Source organism: Neltuma alba, unplaced genomic scaffold (assembly GCF_004799145.2).
Source record: "Neltuma alba isolate B1F8T4 unplaced genomic scaffold, ASM479914v2 tig00005518_pilon, whole genome shotgun sequence".
NCBI classification, from domain to species: Eukaryota; Viridiplantae; Streptophyta; class Magnoliopsida; order Fabales; family Fabaceae; genus Neltuma; species Neltuma alba.
The window spans coordinates 83933-104311 of NW_021634142.1; the positions used below are offsets into that span (position 1 = coordinate 83933).

General features: G+C 33.2%; 1 protein-coding gene and 2 long non-coding RNA genes across 3 annotated transcripts; all 3 read left to right on the forward strand.

Annotated features, from left to right (window-relative positions):
* The first annotated feature begins 676 nt into the window (after positions 1-676).
* Positions 677-3119, forward strand: LOC114747952 (putative pentatricopeptide repeat-containing protein At1g09680). The gene has a single exon (XM_028936305.1). The coding sequence runs from the start codon at positions 682-684 to the stop codon at positions 2494-2496; it is 1815 nt and encodes a 604-aa protein (XP_028792138.1). The 5' UTR covers positions 677-681; the 3' UTR covers positions 2497-3119.
* Positions 3120-16378: 13259 nt separating this feature from the next.
* LOC114747945 (uncharacterized) lies at positions 16379-17502 on the forward strand. Its single transcript, XR_003740424.1, has 4 exons — positions 16379-16418; positions 16510-16616; positions 16725-16785; positions 17401-17502. It is a non-coding gene; the product is annotated as an uncharacterized LOC114747945 (long non-coding RNA).
* Positions 17503-18222: 720 nt separating this feature from the next.
* Positions 18223-19554, forward strand: LOC114747946 (uncharacterized). Its single transcript, XR_003740425.1, has 3 exons — positions 18223-18276; positions 19363-19400; positions 19483-19554. It is a non-coding gene; the product is annotated as an uncharacterized LOC114747946 (long non-coding RNA).
* The last annotated feature ends 825 nt before the right edge of the window (positions 19555-20379 follow it).

The window sequence follows — 20379 nt, forward strand, 5'->3', positions numbered from 1 at the left end:
AGCACTTTCCCAACAAAACTGACATAAAATATAAGAGAGAGAATTTAAATACTTAAGCAGTAATACTATGCGAATTAACCAACGATCGACTTTTACGCACAAATGGGAGAGTAATAAATAATTACAGTAACTCAAAAAACGGAAACAACCAATAAATGAGAAAGACTATTGACTTCTCGAAGGGCTTTTTACTTTCATTACAGGTATGAGCTTGTTTTTAAATGTACATAGGCGAATTACCAAAAGGTCCATTAATTAATTAATTATGTTTTACCCTCTTCTTTTATGTTATTGGCTTCTTAGACGGACCTTTCTCGAGTTCACACTCACGCTAAAATTTTAATTTTTCCTCAATAATCACAATTTACGTCCCAAGATGGATTCCAGTATTCCACAGTTGAGGTTTTTTTTTTTGGGGACCTGATTCCACGGTTGAGATGGCGCACTGTGGTTTTGGACTTTTGGGTTGGACGCTTCCCTGGACTTTTAAAAATATTGTAAGCTACTACATAGCTTCCCTGAACTCCGAAGTGGTTCGGGACTTCATTTTTTCTTTGGGCCAAAGCCTGAACTCTGAAGTGATTCGTGATGAACAAATGGAGAGCTGTGGCTTGGGGAACATCCAAAAATGTTGGAATTTAAATGCTATGATGTGATGCACAACTAGCTGAAACCGAAGATATGATCATCCTCATTCAGAGAAGTTGGAAAAACTGTGACTTTTTGTCTCAATCTTTCAACCTATTATGGTCATCGTCCTCTTACAGCTCCCTTTCGTCCAATCCCAGGTATACTCCACTGCGCTGTCTCCGCAAAGACGACAATGACATTCTCTCAACCATCTCTGAAGCTATCAACAATTCCGAAACACAGGCGCTGGATTCGTCTCTTCGAAGGATCCTCCCTTCACTCAGAGCTCACCATGTCATCAATCTCATTAACTTCAACCCTCACTCTCTTTCCCCTTCTTCCCTCTTCTCTTTCTTCAGTTGGCTCGCTTCTCGCCCCCCATTTCGCCACACTATTCAATCCTACTGCACTATGGCTCACTTCCTCTGCATTCACCGGATGCTCCCTGAAGCTCTATCCCTCATGAAATTCATAGTGTCTTGGAAAGGCAAGGACTCTGCTTCTTTATTGTTTGCGTCTGTTCTTCAAACAAGAGGTACCCACCAATCCAATATTGTATTTGATGTTTTGATTCATGCTTATATGGATTCTGGATTTGTTGCGGATGCCATTCAATGTTTTCGGTTGGGTAGGACAAATAGTCTTCAAGTCCCACTTCGTTCTTGTGGTGATCTGCTTGATAAGACGATGAAGTTGAAATCAGCCGAATCTGCCTGGGCATTCTATTTGGAAATTTTGGATTCTGGGTATCCTCCGAGAGCTTATAACTTCAATATTTTGATGCATAGATTTTGTAAGGAAGGTAATATCAGAAGTGCCCAGTTGGTATTTGATGAAATGGGGAAGAGACGTTTGCGTCCTACGGTTGTTAGTTTTAACACCTTGATCAATGGGTATTGTAAATCAGGAAACCTCAGTGAGGGGTTTAGGTTGAAGAGTGTCATGGAAAATGAAAAAATTTGTCCAGATGTTTTCACTTTCAGTTCTTTGATCAATGGGCTGTGTAAACAGTGCAGGTTAGATGAGGCAAATAATCTGTTTGATGAAATGTTCAAGCGAGGCTTGGTTCCAAATTATGTTACTTTCACCACTTTAATTGATGGGCAGTGCAAAGACGGGAAAGTTGATTTAGCCATTAAAAATTTTCAGCTAATGCTAGCTAAGGGCATCAAACCTGACTTAGTCACATACAATGCACTGATCAATGGCCTTTGCAGGGTTGGAGATTTAAAAGAGGCTAGGAAGCTTCTAGATGAGATGAGAGCAAATGAATTGAAGCCTGACAAGATCACTTTCACCACGCTAATAGATGGATTCTGTAAGGATGGAGATCTTGGGCTGGCCTTGGAGATCAAGCAGAGAATGATTGAGGAAGGGATCAAACTTGATGACGTAGCTTTCTCTGTGCTTATCTCTGGACTCTGTAAAGATGGAAGAGTTCATGAAGCGGAAAAAATGTTGAGGGAGATGATAAATTCTGGTTTCAAACCTGATGACGCCACATTCACTATGGTGATTGATGGTTTTTGTAAGAAGGGTGACACTAAGATGGGATTTAAGCTACTCAAGGAAATGCAAAGGGATGGACATGTTCCAGGAGTTGTGACATATAATGTGCTTATGAATGGACTCTGCAAGCAAGGTCAAATGAAAAATGCTAAAATGCTGTTGGACGCAATGCTTAATGTGGGGGTAGTTCCAGATGATATTACATTTAACATTTTGCTAGATGGACATTGCAAGCATGGCAGTTCTGAAGAAATTGAGCTATTTAGAGGTGAGAAAGGACTTATTACAGATTATGCTTCTTATACTGCACTTCTTAACGAAGCTAGAGAAGTTTCCAAAGATCGCACTAAGAGATGATTGCTGCCGCGTGTTATTTTCTGGAAATCCTTATTTTCTGGAAATCCATACTTGGTGGATAACATGGCTAACTAGCAAAGCTCCAGAGTTAACTGAAGCATCTTAATCAACTCTTCCATACTAGCCATGTTAATAGAGGACATCTTCAAGTTTAGGTTTATTGGCCAAAAGAACATTTCAAAAAACCAAGCGAAGCAAGCCTCTGCCGTGTAACTAAACGATTGTCATCCTTAAGTTCTCTTTCAACATTTCTGGTGATGGAACTATACATCTCTTGATGTTTCTGTAATGGATTATTTATAAATGGAGATTGAGGTCTTTTTGTTGCGCTCAATTCAACCTTATCTTGAAAGCTACTTGGCTTGTAAAGTCGGAAACCAAAATGAAGCATGCTGGCTTACCAATGAGCTAGTAAATGCTAAGATACCCATGCCCAAGTTAGTTGTACAAGAAGGGCTCTGATGGCAATTACCTAATTGCTTGCGGAGATGCAAAATTACGCTGGATGCTTCTTCTAGTATCCTGGGTGCCTTCAAGACCTGTATTGAGTATTTTTCCAAGTTCATCTAATTTCCCTCGGAGAGTCCTATTTGATGATGTCGATTCAAGACTCTCTTGTCTTCTATGTGCATTTTTTGCTTTTACATGTGCCCTCAGGTTTATTACTTTCATTTATCTGTCGAAACATACTATAGAAGTGGATGATAATTTCATTGCTCATTCTTTGAATCATTTTGGGAATTCTATGGTAATGCTAGGGTATGGAGAAGATGATTCCATGAGAAGACCTGTCTTTGATCTTGCCTTGAATCTATTTATCATTTTGTCCTTACTATTCCACCGTGATCATAAAGTTTTCAGGCGCTCGTTTCTATGGATTTTTATCAAGAAGAAAACGAGTTTCCCAAGGCCATGTTTGGTAAAATGGAGAAGACTTTCAAGAAAAGGAGGAAAGAAAATCCCTCTTGGTTACCATTAGAAAGCTCACTTCCGTTAGACATTTGAAGGTGCATTCCATCAAGATAATTAAGGAAATCTCGCTTTCCTTTAAAACAATAATGTTAAGGACAAAAATACCTACTGTTTCTAGTTCAAAACTAATTATCTCTTGAGGTTGGAAAAATAAACAGCCGGTTTGTTTATGCTTTTCTGTTTTCTTGTATTCAAAATAATTCTACAAAATTGTTTTCTATAACAATTTTGAGAATTAAAAAAAAATGTTTGGACAATTATTTGAAAAAATTATATTTGAAACAAAAATAAGTAAAACTTGTTATCCACATTAAAAAAAAAGCAAAATTACAAAATATTGTAGTTAAATAAATAAATAATTTTAAATGAAACACTACAAGTCATAATTTAATTATTGTTAAATCTCATCAAATGTTATCCGCATACCATGTGATTAGATCAAAAAGAACAAGACAAAATCATTCTATTCTATCCCATCACTAATTCCTATCACAAGACGAAAATCAAAGATGGAATTTTTGATAGCCAAATTGCTTGCCAATGGAAACATGGGAGGTGGCTATCGCCGACGGTTGGTGATGACACATGATATAGGTAGTGGCAATCGCCGGCAATGAGATGGCGCCTACTAGCAGCACCACGTGGAGGGTGACGAGCGAGTAGAGGAGAAATATTTTTTTTCCCAAATTTACCAAAAAAAAAAGAAATTCAAAAGTAAAAAAATCTAAAAATTGTTTTAGTTTTTTAGTTTTTAAAAACATATAATTGTTTTTTTTATTTTTTAAAACAACTACTCCCTCCGTCCCTTTTTATAAGCAACATATGACTCTATTACGTAGATTAAAAAGTTAGTTAAAAATAATAAATAGATAAAAATTAGAAATTCTTTCTCCAAAATATCTTTATTTACGGGGGGAAGTATAAGAACTAGAATAAGAAAATTATTATAATGAAAAAATTATGAAAGAGAGAGAATGTATGATGAAGAGAGATGATGGTTTGAAAAATGTGATAATAAATACTATCTCTGGTCCGAAATATAAGAACTAGTTAACTAATTTGAGTAGATTAAAAAAATAAGTTAAATTAGTTATTTGTTATAAATATGTGTTGTATTTCCTAAAATATCCTTGCTAATCAAGTATATTGGTTAGGAATACTATTATTAGAAGGATTATCTTGAAAAAAAATGAATAAATATGAGAAACAAAGTGGATTGGGGTCTTATATTTAGGACCAAAATAAAAGTTAAATAGGGTCTTATATTAAGGGCCGAAGGTAGTATATTAAATATCAAAATAAGTAATTAATAGGGGTAAAATAGAAAATTTGCTACAAAAATTTAAGACGACTTGCAAATGTTGTTTATAATTAGGGACAAGAGAAAGATGGTTTTTTTTTTGCTAAAGCATAGATATTCTTCTATTAGAGGCAATCCTATCAGTGGGGATTCAAACATTTGTTCGTCACGTTATAAGGGACTAGCCCCTTCCGCTAGACCCAGCTATTTTTTATAAAAAAGGATGGAGGGAGTAACTAAAAACATGTTACCAAACAACTTTTTTTTTTGTTTCTTTTAAAATAAAAATTGTTCAAGAAGCCAACTAAGCCCTAATTCGCTCTCTCTTTTTATAAGGATATTCACGTCATTGTACTTTTTTTTAAAAAAAAAAAAACTACCTCCGTCTTTAATATAAGACCATGTTTGACTTTTATTTTGGTCCTAAATATAAGACTCCAATCCATTTTGTCTATCGTATTTATATTTTTTTTCAAAGTAACCCTTCTAACAATGATAGTTCTAATCAATAAACTTGATTAGTAAGGATATTTTAGGAAAGACAACACCTATTTAGGACAAATAACTAACTCAACTTACTTTTTTAATCTTCTCAAATTAGTCAACTGGCTCTTATAATTAGAATCGGAGGTAGTAACTGGGAAATATTTGTGACATTTTGCAAGAGTCTCAACCGAGTGTATGATACGAGGATTCCGATTCAATTTGCTTCGTGCAGATGGTCGAGAATTAAACATGTAACCACTTAAATGATTGGCCTCTTTTGTTCTTGTATGTTTCTCTTTTGAACATATGATAAGGCAAACCTTGTTTCTAATCTTATTTTTCATATGCACCTGACAACTCAGTTTGTTTAGCTCCTGTTTGCCATTACGATTGAAATTACTTATAAGTACGTTTTATATAAGCCGAAACAAAACTCCTTTCATATATTTATCTCGTATTCTGTAAATTATAATTGAAAAGCTATGTATAAGTTATTTTAAATGAGTCATTAGTGGTGCAATTTTTTGGCCAAAAAAAAAAATTAGTGGTGCAATTACGTGCTCATGCATATGTTTAGTAATGGGTAAGATTGCGCTAAAATAAAAGAAAAATTATTGGTAAAATTATACAAAAATAATTACAGGTAAAATTATACTACCAAAAAAATTGGGGTGTTAGATGTGGTCCGGGTTAAATTGCCCACCTTATGTGATACGAGTTTCTATTCAAAATGGGGGAGCATCGACCTGGCATTGGGCCATCAAATCTACAGAGCTCTTTTTGGTTACAAAATCTGCAGCTTTAAACTGTGGAATTCGATCAACAACACTGGATTGAATTTGAGCCCGTGTGTCGTGACTTTTTAAATTATTTTTTGTTTTCTTGGGTAAAATGGGCCGATGAGTGATGTTAGATGGGTTTAAATGGTGGGCTGATTTACCGTGGGTTAACATGGACCTCTTGCAAAGCTTTTAATCAACTTTTTTTTTGGAGCAAATTTCATCAACTTACAATTAACTAATAACTACATGCCGCCAATAGTATTGGATCTAGTGAAAGGAACTTGTCCCTCACAATATGACAAAATAATATTCAAATTCTCACTAAAAAAGGTGCTCACATTTAGTGTTCAACTGTATCTCGAATAAGACTGTCTCTAATAGGAGAATATCTATACTTTAGCCAAAAAAAAAAAAGTTACATGCTAACAAGAGTCGGTCTAATTGGTAAAGAATTAACTCATAACTCACAAGGTCATGAGTTCAAATTCCGCTGTCGTGTGAGGACCTTATTGGTGAGTGATCTGTAAATATATCTGTAAGTGCTCTCTAAGTTTAGAGGCATGTCCTGAAAGAGATTAGTTTTTTATGATGTGATAAATTAATGTTTGAATTTCATTAGGAGCATGTTTATATTTAGTGCCTAATAATGTTTCAAACAGAATTGTCTCCAGAAGAGAATACCTGTGCCTTGCAAAAAAAAAAAATCTAAAAGCCACGGTTCTTATTGTTCATGAATTAAAGAATCTCCGTCCCCATTATTTGCCCAACTAAATTTCGTACCATGACTTCACAACTCAACGGAAATTTTTGAACATTTCTAATTCTCCCAACTCTCACTCTTTACCCTTCTTTATCAAAGGAATAGTTCGCAGTGTACAGATTTCATATTCGCCCAAGATGATCCGATCATTGTGGGCTGATTATGTTAATCAATTGCCCCAGTTCTCGGCAAGGAGATAATTGTCATTCCACTCTTTTTTGGTGCCTTTCTCAAAAAGAAGGAAAACTACTAATTTATTATTCCGCAAAATTTCCCGTCGATAAAACTGGGGAAAGTGAAATTGGAGAACAATATATCAATATCTATTGATAATTCTCTCTTGACCCAAGATTCATCATATTTGGTCCCAAAAAGAAAGATTCGTTATACTGGCTTCGTGGCTCCGTAGCCGAGTTGTCACCCAAAGAAACTACCATTTCAAAATCTGGCAAAAAATTAAACTGCTATATTTCAAAAGCATTTTCTATTTTTAAATCAAACGTGGGCCGTTAACCCACTCAGTATCTCCATGCTCTTTTAGGGGAAGAATAATAAATAATAATAATACTATATCCAATCCTTAATATAAGACTCTATTTGATTTTTATTTTGATCCTAAATATAAGACCCCAATCCACTTTGTCTCTAATATTTATGTATTTTTTTCCAAAATAGTCCTTCTAATAATTGTAGTCCCAGCCAATATAGTTGATTAGTAAGGATATTTTAGGAAAGGTAACACCTATTTATTACAAATAACTAACTTAACTTCTTTTTTTAATCTCCTCAAATTAATCAACTGGGTCTTATAATTAGGACCGGAGGTAGTAGTAGTTAAAAGATAACCTTCAAAAAGTACTCCTCCAATCTTTAATATAAGACCCATTTAACTAATTTGATTAGATTCAAAAAGTTACGTAAGTTAGTTAATTATAAGAAAAGTAACACATTTTTCTTAAAACACCATAATCATCTTTTTTAATACCCCATCTCCCTCTTCTACTTGATTATGGTTGAGGGAGTATCTATAAGGGTAATTAAGAGAAAATTGATAAATATGAGGAATGAGTTTATATTTAGAATCAAAATCAACTCAAAAATTAGGTTTCATATTAAAGACCGAAAGAGTGCCTTAGATTGGATTGCTGCTTACGTTGTTGAAATGGATAAGCTTTCTGTCCAATGATAATGAATTAAGGCGGGATCCGACCCTTTTCGCCCCTTTTTTAAAACCTCCACGAGCATTAAACTGTGCACTTGCTGCGTGCCACTCTTAATTTTAATATTATAAGTCACTCATAATATATTTGACAAAATTTTTTAATTTTAGTTTTATTTAATTTTTTATTTTTATAAATTATTTGCATATCTCTTCATTTTTTTCTTTTCAATAAAAATTAAAATTAAAAAATATTAGAAGTGACTTACATGAAACCAAAGTGGTATATCATTTGACATCAAAGATTATAAATGAATTTAGCCATCCATTAACCATAATGTCGGGCTCATACATAAGGTTTTAGTTTGACACTTTAATTTTGTAAGGCCTTTGTTCAGTCTTTCAATCCTCTCGTTGCATTTTTTTTGGGAGTGTATCCTTCCTTAAGTCATTTTGAACTTAAAAGGATGAGAGTATTAAAATTAAAACTCTCCCAATTAGTGTGCTTGTTAAAATTTGAATTTGTGTTTTTCTTTTTACATAGGTAAAATTACTTACTATCTCAACTAATGATTTATTGGTAATTTACATTTAATAAATTATACTACTCCAATCCTAAATATAAGACCCATTTTGTAATATAATTTACACTATAAAATGAATTAATACAAAATGAATTCTATATTTACGACCGAAGTAGTAATTTATGATGGCATTTCCACTTGCCATCCAATTCGGTCTTTTATAAGATGGAGACCAGCGCTATCCAGGGATGGAAGCCTCAGAGAGAATCGAAAAAGGAAAAGGAACGAAACAAAAGGGCAATTTTATCTTGGGTTATATTGTACCAACATATGAAGTATATTTTTAGTATTATTCAATATCTGAAATTAATTTTTTCAGTCTATTCAATACTCTAGAGAATTTATTTAGTACCACTCAATCACCCATATTCTAAAATAATTTTGTGTGAATTTTTTGTCTTTAAAGGTTTTTTCCCAATAGCAACTAGCACATTAAATTTAAGACATTGAGTGTTGTTAAAAAAATACTTTTAAGTTGCTTGGTGCGCTAAATGTTGATTTGGGATATTGGTAGCTATTAGAAAAATGATGTTGAATGCACTAAAAATTACTACATCCAATCTTTAATGTAAGATCTTGATATAACTAATTTATGAATATTAAAAAAATTAATTAAGTTAATTATTTATATTTATAAAAAATTTGTTTTGGTTTTCCTAAGCTACCCTATTAAATCAGCGCCTTAAAACTATCCCTTAATTAATTGAGAGTCTCCTTAATATGTGCAATCAATAGATATGCTTAGACAAAAAAAATATAAATTTGAGAGAGAAAATGAATTGAAGTCTTATGTATATAAGACCAAGATGAATCCTTTATCTAATTCGTATACACCTCAAGGGAGCTAACAGTTTAGAATATATAAAAAATACTTCAAAATAATAGATGCTACTTAACTCATTTTATTTTTTCAATTCTAAATTCTAGTGTAACCAATAAATTATTGATTGAGATGGTAAGCAGTCTCATCCCATAAGAAGGAGAATACAAGTTCAAATACCAATTGACAAAAATTAATTTCAAACCCAATATAATTTGGGGATTCTATGAGCTATACCAAAAAAAAATTCTGATTCCAGTGTAACAGGCTCATTCCCTGTTAACCCTGAAATCTTTTGCTGCCCCATTGCCATATAGTTGGTGTCATCTTTCCTCTCCGCGGCACCTGACCAAACCAATGCATTTTTTTTTAACCTTGAAATCAAACCAAAGCATTAAAACTTAGAAAACTACAAATAAGTCTCAGAAATAAAAATTAAAAAAATTCCATAATTTATGATTTAATTGAGAAATTTTTATAAGTTCTTCTACAATATTTATGAGTGAAACTTAAAAATTTACAATTTATTCTATGTATTTTTCACAAAATTCTTTCTAGGGCTAGTAAAACAGGCCAACCCTCTGCGGTCATACAAGTTGAGCTCAAAAGACTCGTTTTCTAGCGGACTGGTATTCTGCGAATCTTAATCCACTAATCTACCAGATTTTTTTAAAAAATTTTTTCCTTATAAATAATCAAAAATTAAAAAAAATCAGAAATGATTTAAATTATTCCAAGCATTCAAATAAAATTACAACACATTAAAACACAAAATATATGATTGTTCAAAGTCCAAACTCCAAACTTGATAAAAACACAAGTTCAAACATAAATTTTTTCAATAAAATTAACATGTAACAATGAATAACCATCTTGATCTAATTATCTCTAATGGTGATAACATTTGAAGCTGACTCAACATTAATTTTGACAGTAGTAGCCAGTAGGATTTCAGCTTCCTTGCCTTTTCAGAATTCCAACCCACCTCCTCCGGATATTTTAATATATATATATAAAAAATTTAGACGGGTTCACAACTCGCAGCGGGCTCAGGCTGTGACAGTGCGGGCTCATATTTTTTAAGTTTTGACAAGTTGCAAAGACCAATCATAACCTGTCATTTTTACGGGTTGACGGATCCATGGATCTAACCTATATTCTTGGTTCTGGTTATTTCAAAGGATTATTAATAAGAAGTCAAATTTAAAGGGTTTATTAATAATAACGAACTATTCTCCAACCTTTGTCCCTATCCACTCTAAGGAACCCCACCTTGTCAGTATCGTCTGCCGCCACTGGTGACGTGGAACATAGAGGAATAGTGCAGACATTTCTGGTCTCTCTCTTCTCGTTAACCTCTTGCTGTAATTATTATCATAAAAAAATATTTACTTGTGACTTATTTGCATTTTCTCCTTAAAATTATTGTACGCTCAGTTGTGTCTTTACAAATGGCCAGACCAAATTGGATAGGAAGTACTATGATTGGAAATTCATCTCAGATGGTCAGATCTCAAAAAGAATAATTAAAAAAATGAGTTGAGTGCCATCATTGGCGTCCAAGAAAAGCAGGATATTAAAATTAAAATTTAAAAATAGTTAAAACAATAGAGAAATCACAAATAAAGACCCTCGAATTAGCAAAATCACTCTATAGTCACCTGAATATGCCAAATTACCATGAGGGACCCGGTCTCAAATTGTAATTATGAAATCATGGTCAAATTACCAAAATACCCCTCTTTAATTTTTTTTTTAAAAAAGAAAGCCACTGCCTCACCGGAATCCGGCCACCGGCGCCGGAGCTCCGGCGGCCGACCGCCAGAGCTCCGGCGCCGGGGCCGCTTCCGGCGGCCTTCCTTTGTTTTTTTTTTTCAACTTTTTTTTTAAATAGTGGGAGAAGTGAGGTTGGGGGATTTGATCCCCCAACCTAATGCTTCCCAAAATAAGGAATGACCATTGAGCCAACAAATTTTTGTTAACATTATGATGCAAAAAAAAATATAAGTTAACTCATTTACTCTTGTTCCAGGTGATAACAACAATACATTTGGAAATAACAAGTTCTGATTGTAAAATAACACGTCTGGAATAAAAATTTAACAATATGTTTTTTTTATAATAATAAATTTGTTGCAGGTAATAACAACAATACATTTAAAAATAACAAGTTCTGATTATAAAATAACAAGTTTGGGATTAAAATTTAACAACACGTTTTTTTTTATAACAATACACTTTGTTTCAAGTGATAACAACAATACATTTAAAAATAACAAGTTCTGATTATAAGATAATAAGTCTAGGATTAAAATTTAACAACACGTTTTTTTATAACAATTAATTATTTTATACTTTTAAAAAATAAATTATTATAACTTATAAAAAATATTTTTAATATATTTATTTCTCTAAAAAATAATTTTTAATCTGTATATCTATACAACTCATTATAAATCAAACTACTTCTTATAAATTATAAAGTATTTATAATAAGGCATTTTTAATCTATTAATCATAGTATAAATTTTATATTATTTCATTCTTTAAATATTAAAAATAGTTTTTATATTTAAAGAATAAAATAGTATTTTTAATTATAAATTAGAGATAAATTTCATTTATAAATTAAGCAGTCAAAAAGTATTTTTAATCCACAATAAATTGTACTATTTATAATTTATAAGAATTAGTTTGATTTATAATAAGTTGTATAGATATATAGATTAAAATTTTTTTAAAAAAATTAAAAAAGTGTGTTGCCATTTTCCCTAAATTTTATTTATAAATTTGAACAATAAAAAAGTATTTTTAATCTATAAAAAATTATACTTCAAGTTCTGATTATAAATTAGAGATAAAAATTATTTTTTTAGCAAATTAAATAGATTACAAGTACTTTTTATAAGTTATAAATAATTTATTTTCCAAAAGTATAAAATAATTAATTGTTATAAAAAAAAAAGGTGCTGTTGAATTTAATTCCAGACTTATATATTTATAATCAGAACTTGTTATTTCCAAATGTATGTTGTTTTCACCTGAAACAAAGTGTTTGTTATAAAAAAACATGTTGTTAAATTTTAATCCCAGACTTATTATCTTATAATCAGAACTTGTTATTTTTAAATGTATTGTTGTTATCACTTGAAACAAAGTGTATTGTTATAAAAAAAAACGTGTTGTTAAATTTTAATCCCAAACTTGTTATTTTATAATCAGAACTTGTTATGTTTAAATATATTATTGTTATTACCTGCAACAAAATTTATTGTTATAAAAAAAACATATTGTTAAATTTTTATTCCAGACGTGTTATTTTACAATCAGAACTTGTTATTTCCAAATGTATTGTTGTTATCACCTAGAACAAGAGTAAATGAGTTAACTTATTTTTTTTTTTGTATCATAATGTTAACAAAAATTTGTTGGCTCAATGGTCATTCCTTATTTTGGGAAGCATTAGGTTGGGGGATCAAATTCCCCCAACCTCACTTTCCCCACTATTTAAAAAAAAAAGTTGCAAAAAAAAAAAACAAAGGAAGGCCGCCGGAAGCGGCCGCCGGTGCCGGAGCTCCGGTGACCGGACCCCGACGTCCGGCGTCGACAGTGGCCAGAAGCGGCCACCAGAGCCCGGTGAGGCAGTGGCTTTCTTTTAAAAAAAAAAAAAAATTAAAGAGGGTATTTTGGTAATTTGACCATGATTTCATAATTATAATTTGAAACCGAGTCCCTCATGGTAATTTGGCATATTCAGGTGACCATAGAGTGATTTTGCTAATTCGAGGGTCTTTATTTGTGATTTCCCCTAAAACAATTTTTTTTTTGAAAAACACATTATTTGTAGATAGACGAGTGACGGAGTGAGAGGGTAATAGGCAATCAATGAAGTGAGACATAACTCACAATTAATATAGACAAAAATAAAAAATGATATTGATTTCTTCTCTAGTCTTATTTATAGAGCAGAGAGAAAAAAATATTTTTTAGTCCTATTTATAGGATATTGAAAGATTTTTTTATATAGATATACAATTTTATCCTTCATTTATTATTATGTTGATTTTTTTATATGATATATAATATATATTAAATAGGAACAAAATTAGAAAATTGTTGAATTTTAAATGAGAATTAATTAAGTTTAAGTTTTTTTTTTGTCTGTGTGAAACATGTTGGAAGTGATTTATAAATATAACCAGAGGAGTAAAATTTTAAACAGATTATTAGTTTTTTTTAATAAATAAGACCAAGCTATCTTTAAAAACATTTGTTGTATATAAAATCAGAGGAAGTATAATGTCTATTGCCGCACTAATATTGCGCTTTCCAAGCTACCTACCACTCATCCAATAAAAAGTCAAAAACACCATTATCTCCCTTGCTTTCTATTTTCATTCATGGGGGCAAACAAAAATTAAAAAAAATCATTATCTTCTTCTTGTTTTTTTTTTCGGTGTATCTATTTATACATATATGTAACCCGACATAAACTATTTTAGGCGAAAAATTTTAAAAATTACAATCGTTCTAACTAATGAGACAGATTTGCAAGTGAGGGGCTATATATGGCTAGAGAGTAATAGAGTTGAGCCTTTCTGTGGAGGCAAAGAAATTTTTAAAAAAATGAAAATACTAGTGGGGAAAAAAGTGTGGAGAATAAAAAGATAGTCCATGTAAATTTTTTTCAACACAAACATTTCTTAAATCTTATGGATTTTTAAGTATTTTTCAAAATGAATTTGAAAAAACAGTACGAAGATTTTTTAATCCTATATAAATAAACACTCTCTCATATTAAATACTATTTTTTTAATTTTGATTTTAATTTTTACTTTTTATTTTTAATGATTCGTACCGATAATACTTAATATCTTCATAAGAATGCACCTCTGCATCCCAGGATTTGACTTTCCGTCATTCTTAGTCCACCATCTGCATGTGTCGCATATCACGTCATCTCGATCTAGATTTTTCTACCATTAATTGAAACTTTTCTTTATAAGAATTGTAGGCCACACTGACTTACGCTACGAACACAACCTTAAACCCTTCACGCAAACATCTGCTCTGCCTGAAAGCTTCGTGATTCGGAAGGACTCGCATTACGAGCATCGGAACATGGCTTTGTCCAGATTTTCCGACACTTCCACGGGAATCAACGCAGTCTACATATGGTAATTCTCTTTTCTTCTATTCTCACGGTGCCTCTCTCTTCTTTATAGGCATGAATTTGCGTGCAGAAAGATACTAAATTGAACAACACGGCCCCATCATCTTCTCCCGCTTCTCGTATTCATTAACTTCTCCAACTCATTGTTTCACTTGTCTCTCCCTCTCACTCTGCTGCTGCGGCGGCGCCCTCCGTCAACATGGACGGAGCACTCTTGCCGTTGTATCTGTCTCTCCCGACGTAGTTGTCTTGCCGTCTCAGGTGAGTCTATATTTACTGATTTTGGCGTCTACATGATCGACGATCTCAAGGGTAGGTGTTTGAGACCACCAAGATGTGAAATGGATGCACACTTATCTCTGTGCTTCAATTGAGTGAGGGGCTGCATCAGCCGCCATTGTCACGCGCGAGAGAGGAGAAGGAGTTCTCCGCCTTGCTAAGCTTGGGGTCTGCTCCAACCCAATGGGCTTTGACGGCAACGACTGCGTCGACGGAGACCCATATAACGACGGCAGACCTTAAATCGACCATAATCTTCTTCCTTCAGTTGTCCCTGTTTTCCCCATCTTTTCGGCTTCTTTTTTATTCTCAACGGTTGGAATCCCCTCATTTCTGTCATCTCTCTTGCTTTCTTTTGGAATTATCAAGTTATAGTTGCCTTATGTTATTGTCGTTGGCTTTTAATTCCCGGCAACCTTAATCGATGCGATTCTGTGTACTAAAATGACACTGATTTATTGCTGCCGTACTTTTCAGGTACCTTCCATAGATAATTCATTCATTATCTCTGAACCCCTCTTTTTACCTTCCATTATTATAGGATCGGCGAACGAGGATTCAGTGGGGGCCTGCAGAGCGAAGCAAGGGTAAACCGCTGCTTTCTTTCTTCTTCTTCTTTTCTTAATCCACCAGAAAAGAATTGCGTTTTGTTTTGGTTTACTGATGTAGGCATAAAATGTTGTTGGTGTTATAAAGACCCTCCCTGCAGGCCCTGTTAGTGGCCCTTCCAATCTGCCCAGGTGGGATCATCCCAGTGGCCTCACCCTGCAGTAAGCGTTTTTTCCCTTATTGATAAGTGACTCTACCTCAATTTATAGTCCTATTAATTAATAGATGTGTGACAAATGCAACCAATGATTAAAGAACCGGACCGGACCGGACGGTCGGACCGGTTGAACCGTCACCCGGACTCGTTAACGGCTCGGTTTGGACCAAAAAACCGTTCACATAGTTGAGCCGGATTGGACCGGAGTTGAGCCGTTATTAAGCCGGAAACCGGAGTTGGACCGGGAACCGGAACGGTTTTCAGAAAATCGGACGGTTTTTTAGCCTGACTGAAAAATACTAAAAAATTTTAAAAAATAGAAGAAGAAAAATAAAAAATTGATCCCCTTAAATATCCTAATATATTTTTAGACTAGTTATAACCATATAGTATTATTTCATTGAAAATTTCATATATTGTGGTGTTAAAATCATGAGTCGCTAGTCTTTTTGTTTCGATATTTGATCTATCTTTTAAAAAAATATTTTGATTTGAATGAATTGATAATTTCTAATATCATTAAATATTTTAAACATACATAAATTAAATATATAAGGTTTTAGTCATTTTCAATGATTTTATTATAATTTTAGATTATTTAAATGCATTTCTAAATTATTTAATAATTTGATATTTTTCATATATACTAATTATATGTATATAATATTTTTTTAAATTAATTATTGCGTCACCGGTCTGATCGAACGGTCCGACCGATCCGACCGATTGAACCATGACCCGTTGATCTTTCCGGTTCGACTTCCGGTCCGGCTTTTAAAACATTGAATGCAACAGCCCGAGGGCAGTCTTCAATGGTCCATTTAAAGGGTTTGATATCTTGGTGAGTTTGTATTGTTTTTATCAAGCTTTTCTAAAGGTCATTATGCATTTTTCCCAACATTTATGATGATGATTGATGACTTGATCTTTAGGTCATTTGTGATGCATACTCTCCTAATGGAGAACCCTTCCACACAAACAAGAGATATGATGCTGCAATAATATATTGTCATCATGATGTTGCTACTCAATACCCTTGGTATATATCATTCGTTGCTTAATGTCTCATATATTCAACAAGGATGTTTGGCTAAGAACTTATTTTCCTTTCTTTACAAACCTATGTTTTGGTTTCATGTGGCAATAGGATTGTTATTCAGCAAGAATACGCCTTGGTGCCACTTGATGGTCAATCTCCTGCATCTCAGGTGAATTTTTCTTTGGAAAATAATGACAAATGAGGATCCGGTTAAGCCATTAATTTTAATTACAAACCTCTAATTATTGAAGTTTCATGGGAGGATCACTAGAAGACGACGTCATTCTTAAGTTGCCTGGCTTTCTCAAGTGGCTTGCCTAAAATTCACTTATGGAATTAATTTGAGCTTTCTTTTCTTGCCAGCGGATCACTGAAGTTTCATAAAATCAAAACTGCAAATTCTAGATAAATGACTTTTGAAAATCAGGAAACCCATTTGGGAAAGAGTTTGAAGGACCAGTACCGGGAGACACAACTCCTTCCAATTAAGTGTTAACTAGTTTTCCAATCTATGTGAAATTGACAACTGATTTTATGCAATCTACTACTTGCAAAAATCAATTAATCCACTTGGGAATGGTGCCGTTTCCCATTGGTCCTTCAATGACATTTCAATAATTTGATGTATGCAATTAGAATTATTGATGACTTAAGAGAGTCTTTAATTATCTTACCATTTTTAATTGTTTAGATAAAAACTAAAAATAAAAAATGTCCTGTAATCTGGAAGGCCATGTAGTTGAATTTTTCACCCATTCTATACATATCTCTCTCATTTTGACAGGGACAATGTTACCCTGATGCTGGTGCTGTCAATGATATTGTGAGAGAACATTATAGTGCCTGCTTATCTGCTGGCATCGGCATTAGCGGAACTAATGGAAGAATCCCTGATAACGTATACTATAACCTTTCTCCTATAATATGATTTTTTTTAGTGATATTTATAATATAATTTTACCTTTTAATTACTTTCTAAATCCTAGCTAATTTAACTCATTCTTCAACTTTTTTTGTAGTGCAAGTTCCAAGTGGGCAAGGTATATATTTTAATGCAACTATCTCCTTATTAATCATACTTTACTCTTTGTTGTTGGTTATTTACTTACAAATAGGTGCTCCCTCCCGTCCATAAAGTCACTTCCAACTAATTCACTAAAACCAAAATGTGATAGCTGATTCAGTAAATTTGTCTTAATTTGAAAATAAAAATATCTAGCTTTACTCATATTAAATGATTTTTTGACAGAGAAAAAAATATAATTACAAGGATAAAATTGGCAAATAAGCATCAATTATTTTGCTAGTGACTTATTGTGGACCAAAAACTTCTTCTATAAATGACTTATATTGCGGACTGAAGGGAGTATTAATTATTAATTACTATTAAAAATTTCCTATTAATCCTATCCGTTATGTTTTCAACCTCTTATGCAGTGGGGTTTTGCGGATGGAATCTTCGTTGCTGATCAGTTATGTGCTGCTCATTTCATTTTAAAGGTATCTTAGGCCTACTGATAGCTAGTCACTTAGTTACTCTGTCGTCTTCTGACATCGTTTTACTCTCAATACTTTAACTATTTTTGCTATTTCTATGGAGTAGGTGATAGCTGAGAGGCACAGGATGTTGGTTTCCTTTGAACCCAATGCAATTCTGCAGGTATTTAAAAAGCCTTCCATGGGGAATTGTATTTTCCCTTCATTTTATCTGAAATGTTTTAGCACAACTTCTTCAGAAGTTGTTGTCTCAAAGTGAGTCTTGGGGTCCTTCCATAGCTTTAGGTTATTCTTGGAATAGTTAGAATTGTTGGGTTAAAGTGCATTCAGCACTTCAAAATATTTTTTTTTAGGTGCATCCAATATCTCAAAATCTTTTGTGATCTAGCATCTTGAAGTAGTGCTTAAGTGCATCCAGTACCTTGAAGTGTTTTTCTTGCTTTTGATGCTGGATACACAAAAAACTATTTTTGGGCATTGGATATACCTAAAAAATATTTTAGGGTGTTGGTTGCACCAAAAAATACTTTAGGGTGTTGAACACATATAAAAATATATTTTAAGTTGTTGGATATACTACAAAATATTTTAGAATGCTAGACACAGCTGAAAAAATATTTTGGGATACTAGATACACCTCAATCATAGGATGTTAGCTGTAGCCTTAAAATTGCCATCGTGTAGTTTATTGTAATGCTAGTTGCAGTTAGTGTTCAATAAGGTTTAAAATAGTGTCGATAATGGTGCTGATCTGCTGGATATAGTCTGCGTTGCTACTGTTTTATTTGCTGTATATGAAGAATTGAAATGCCTATTCTTCAGATTCTGGCCATATAGAGATACAGAAAATTAATTCTAAAAATTTACGTTGGTATTCAGAGAATTCAATTTAGATAATAAGATTATCTACACCGGTTTTTGAGAAACATCGATGTACATCGTTGCTTTTATTGTGACCAATGTAGATAAGTTTATATATGTCGCTTTTAGGACCAACATAGACGAGTATACGTACTGCAATACTTGAAATTAAGTTCCTGCCAAATGCGACGTAAAAAGTCCCTCCACATATGATGTGAGTGTAAAAAATCCTGCTTACAGGAATGCCTGTTAAAACTAGAGTACTTCAAATGGAGCTGGTTTTGTTGCAAATTAAACCTAGCTATTGGATTTGTCTCTTATATAAAGGATATTCCTTGGATTAAATATTGACTCTTGCCATTTGGGTTTTCTTACAAATCAAAACCAGACTACTTCAAATGAAGCTGGTACGCCCATATGGCTCAGGTAAGTGTTATTACCAGTGAAAGAATTCTTGAAATTCTTGTTTGATTTCTTTATGCATGACAAGTGCTTAATAATATGACAGTACCTTATCCATGAGAAAAGTTGGAGGCTATGAGGACTCCCAGTTCAAAGTTTTAAAGCTGATGATGAAGCACATGGATGACATAGCAGCTAGAGATGAAGGGAATGGCTTGGAGGGTATTAGGGTGCTGAGAACTGTCTTTCAGGTAAGTAGCGCAATGAGAGTGATGTATAATATATCATCACATCACTGGGCATTTCTTGCGATTCAGTGTTTTCATGGCCGTCAACCACGCATGTCGTAATTTTCTTTTATTTCAACCCTTCCTTAACTGGACTCAGATATCCTAGGTTAATCTAGTTCAACTTTTGGATTCAACTTCTTACTTTTCTGAGGAAAAAAATTCTTCGATGCATTTCCTCTGCATAAACAACAAAGTTATTTGAAAAGATTACGCATGCAGGCCTACGACATCGTCCACATTTGACATGATGAAAAAAAATCCTATACGCATTACCTTGCTTTTGCAAATGACATCATAAATATTTTGGGCTATTCAGTAAGTGGCAATACTATGGTTTCACAACCAAAGATCAAAACTTTTTAATAATTTCTGTTTCTCGCACAACATTTTTGAGATTTCTTAGATGTATGCGTCACAGGCTAAACCTTCAAATGTAATGTTGAAACCAACTTCAACCAAACAAAAGTGTAGTTTCTTATGGTATTCTGTATGTTTTACGTACACCCTGCTATATCTTATAGAGAGCCACATCTAGTTCTGGTTTTCCACTCAAATTAAAACAACTGCTTTATCTTAATAACTATGAGTAATTAATTCCCCACTTAGTCGATATTCCAAAAGAATTTCATACTGCTTGGCCCTCATAAATATGGGGTCAAACGGTTTCGTACCTTTCCAGAAAAAGTGTAATGGAATCCATTCGGTCCTAAGCG